Source organism: Branchiostoma floridae, chromosome 8 (genome assembly GCF_000003815.2).
Source record: "Branchiostoma floridae strain S238N-H82 chromosome 8, Bfl_VNyyK, whole genome shotgun sequence".
Classification (NCBI taxonomy): Eukaryota; Metazoa; Chordata; class Leptocardii; order Amphioxiformes; family Branchiostomatidae; genus Branchiostoma; species Branchiostoma floridae.
In genome coordinates this window covers 6226833-6230516 of record NC_049986.1, presented here as the reverse complement: position 1 = coordinate 6230516, position 3684 = coordinate 6226833, and the positions used below count along the sequence as shown (strand labels likewise).

At 38.8% G+C, this 3684-nt stretch overlaps 1 protein-coding gene across 1 annotated transcript in view; it reads left to right on the top strand.

Moving 5' to 3' along the window:
• Positions 1-3684, top strand: part of LOC118421164 — a 43345-nt gene that overhangs the window by 8750 nt on the left and 30911 nt on the right. Inside the window, exons 7-11 of the mRNA XM_035828325.1 lie at positions 175-294; positions 733-919; positions 1481-1607; positions 2052-2276; positions 3369-3546. Of these exons, the coding sequence (XP_035684218.1) occupies positions 175-294; positions 733-919; positions 1481-1607; positions 2052-2276; positions 3369-3546 (837 nt within the window). The remainder of the gene's footprint in view (positions 1-174; positions 295-732; positions 920-1480; positions 1608-2051; positions 2277-3368; positions 3547-3684) is intronic.

Here is a 3684-nt window from a genome sequence, read left to right as displayed (position 1 = left end):
ACACAAGCTTTGTACTTAAGAGTACAAGTTATATATCCGGACGGATTATTTTCATCCCTTTTCGATGAGTGCGTTGGGTTTTAAATGTGCTTGATGTGTTACTCTCATCAAACACACGGCCTCTATTTGATGTTCTATCCATGAAGATGACAAACACTATTTAAAACGTTACAGATCTGTGAGTTACTTAGCAATGGAGGAGTACGGTTTTGGGACCAGAAAAACAATGCGCTCTATATGTACAAGGACAACTACTGGGCGGCTTATGATGATGAGATGACCATTCAGATGAAGGTAAGTGACTAATCTCAGCTAGTTGTTTGGTTAAAACCCAGAATGTAAGCATATACTGCTTCGAAGGACAAATTAGCATAATTTATTCATATTTGATTTTCTAGGCAACATAAGATTTCATTTATGTAAGAAAATAGCAGTAAAAAGTCCAAAACAAATTATCGATTTTTCTACAAAATGCCTGGCAACAAATGGCTGACATAGCTACACGAGTAAATTAGATTTTTTTCAAACCTTGTGCAATTACCAACCAAATTTTAGGAAAAAAAATCTAAGTACTAAATTTTGTGGCTCTAGCGTATGTAGTTGAGACATGAGAGGCCTTAAAAGCCCCATTCCCAACACTCCCGCCCGTCTGAATAGGGTTAATGTAACGGAATGACCAGAAACTAGGATTGTCGTCAGCTATAAATGTGAAACTCTTTTATGTGACTGCAGGTGGAATGGCTGAAGAACAGGGGTCTCGGAGGCGCGATGGTATGGGCGTTGGATTTCGACGACTTTAGGGGTTCAACATGCTCCACAAAGCCTAACCCGTTACTAAGGACTATCAACAAGGCGTTAGAACGGAATGTCCCAGAGGAAAAACCTGAAACTAGCCATACTAGCTGGGACGGCGGGATTGGTACATTTTCAATTTACATTTTGTTGGTGAAATCAGTAGTCAAAAATAGATTATATAGAGGTTTTAAAGTCAGGTGTTCTAAGTAATGTGGTTGTATGAGGGCATGTAGCACAAAAGGGAAAAGCTTAAAGTATGTTACACATTCACTACTATATGCTTTAAATGTTTTTGGGGCAGTATTCTATTCTAAACAGTTAAACCCTTACCCCTAACTCTTATTACCCCAATAGCACTTGTGTTGAACGTTTTTAGGGGGTCACTGTTTATACGTAACCCCTGTTGTGATAACCCTAAAAGGTATGTGTAAAATATTTGGAGAGTGATTTATGACAATATTTTATGATTTTTCTATTATCTTTTTTATTCCATTTTTTAATATTAACCCAAATAGGGATGCCCAGACTTTACTAAAGAATCTAATGAACTGAAATTTACACGCTAGAAGCGAGATACGGCGACATACTTTACTGATACAGTGGCTTAGATAAAATAATTTAAATCCATACCTTCCACTCAGTCTTGTTTAAGGTGGTTTTGCTATTGTAATTTTCAATTCTACAGGGAGGGATGTCATCACCATCATTGTAGTCAGGACAGTTGTATTCGTCGCTTTGGCTCTGCTGTTTGTGATGGTTTTCACCTTTAGGTCAATGATGAAGATAGGGCGTCAACAGAGGACTGCCAAAAAGTAAGCGTCAGCCATGCTGTATGTAATCATAACATTAAAAAGACATTTCTTTCAATTTTTTCAAACCAGATGCTATATCAAACCTTAGATTCCCCTCGATGAAGTTTACTATCATTGTAGTCACTGAAAGTGTTGTAATATAACGTGTATGTGTAGTACTAGAATGTAACTTTTGTTGTCTGTACGCTTGCCACTGATGCAATTGTTGCGCAATACGCCATCATATCAAATCATATCATATCAAACCCTGAGCAATCTAATATAGCTGAGCTATTTAATGATAGATCCTAAACTGGTGCCATAACTTTGAAAAGTTCATTTAAAAAAGAAACACTTTAAATGGCGAAGTAATACTAGTCTGCTTTGTTTGACTAGAATATTTACGTAGTTTTTACTAGAATGTCAATGTACACGAACTAACAGGTTTCTAATATCAAATCTTAGGGAACGTGAAGAGATGGCAAACAGAAACGGAAGCATCGTCAATGCTGATGAAGCAACAGGAAAAGAAGACAAGCAACAAAACAAAATATCACCGTCCATCTTTAAAATCCTGGTCTCCGTCATTTTTTTGCTCGGTAGCCTCTTCTGCGTCGGGGCCGGAAAGGTGTCAATCATTTCTATTTCAGGATGCTTGACAGAGGCAGGACTAGAAAACTACACTAGCAGGTGAGAAATAAATATAGAATACAACACGGTGTATTCCGTATCGCCCGAGTTATTAGTCCGACCGCGGGTCGGATCACCCGACGGCCGAACGCCGGAGCGTGATCCGACCCGCGGGAGGGCTGGGAGCGAGGGTGATGCGGAGTACACCGTGTTTTATTTTATTTATGTCATACCCACCTGAGAAAGCTAGACTTGATGCGAAATGCGCCAGAACAAATTTCATGCCCTCGAACAAAAAGTGTTGCAACAGCAATGTTCCAACGTCCGAATCAGGCATTCGAATTGCCAACCGTGCCGTATTCGGCCCGTTCGAAATGGTTCGATTTACTCAAAGAATGCCTGTGTGATACGCCTTTCGAACCTGTGCGATGCGAAAGTTATGGCCCGGTCCGGAGCACCCGTATCGAACGTTTTCGCGTCACAGGTATGACATAAAGGGAATTTACCGACAGCTCTCAGTAACTAGTGATAAAAAATGTAAACTATGAATTGAAAAAAAATAATAACATCACTAGCAGGTGAGGGATTTGCGTGTTGACATCATAGTTCAACAATGTGGCAAGTGGTCAGAAAAAGTATTGGCTTACCTTATAATATAGCAGTTGTCTTTAACGGTAGATTTTTAAACCTATTTCGCAAGGGGGGGGGGCTAAAATTCCTGCATCAAATTTGAAGTCGTGTAACTGCCGAACGACATGTGCTTTAACTTGTACCAACTAACAATGGGGTTCTCTCATAATAAAATTCAATAATTTGGGTTTGAACAATTATAGGGTCAAGTTTTCTTGCTAAACTAAATTTGTTCTGTACCATACAAAACATGAATAGCGTTATGATTACGTTATATCACGTTACAAAAATTACAGGAAAGGTAAAATTAATGACTTCAGTACAATAAGTATAAGTAAAAAAAATCCAGCATTTTACTCTTTTAATTTTTTTAATGGACTGGAACATAAATATATTTGCTGTATTATACTTACATGCATCCTTGTACAGTAAATTTCTTAGCAACGAAATGCCTATAGCTAGATATAATCCACGGTATTTCAAAATTATAATTAAAAAAATTAAAATTTATAATTTTTCCAGCTCCAGCTCCAGGAACCTGACTCTTGTACAGCCCTGTGAAGATGAGTTCCCGGAGACCATAGTTAACATGATCCTCCTCATGTTGGTGATCCCTTACGGCATCACATTCCTAGGGTGTCTTTGGTCGACCGGACTGAAGCACAACCATCCATGGCCTACTGGAAAGGCCATCTTGGTGGTAGGTACAAACTTGTATGGCTTTGTCGACCTTCACCTACTTTAACTTCTAGATCTATTAATTGTCTGTCCTGGGCAGACGACCTTGCCCTGATTTCATTGTCAAAGCAGGGACTTCAACAATGCATCAATACTCTAC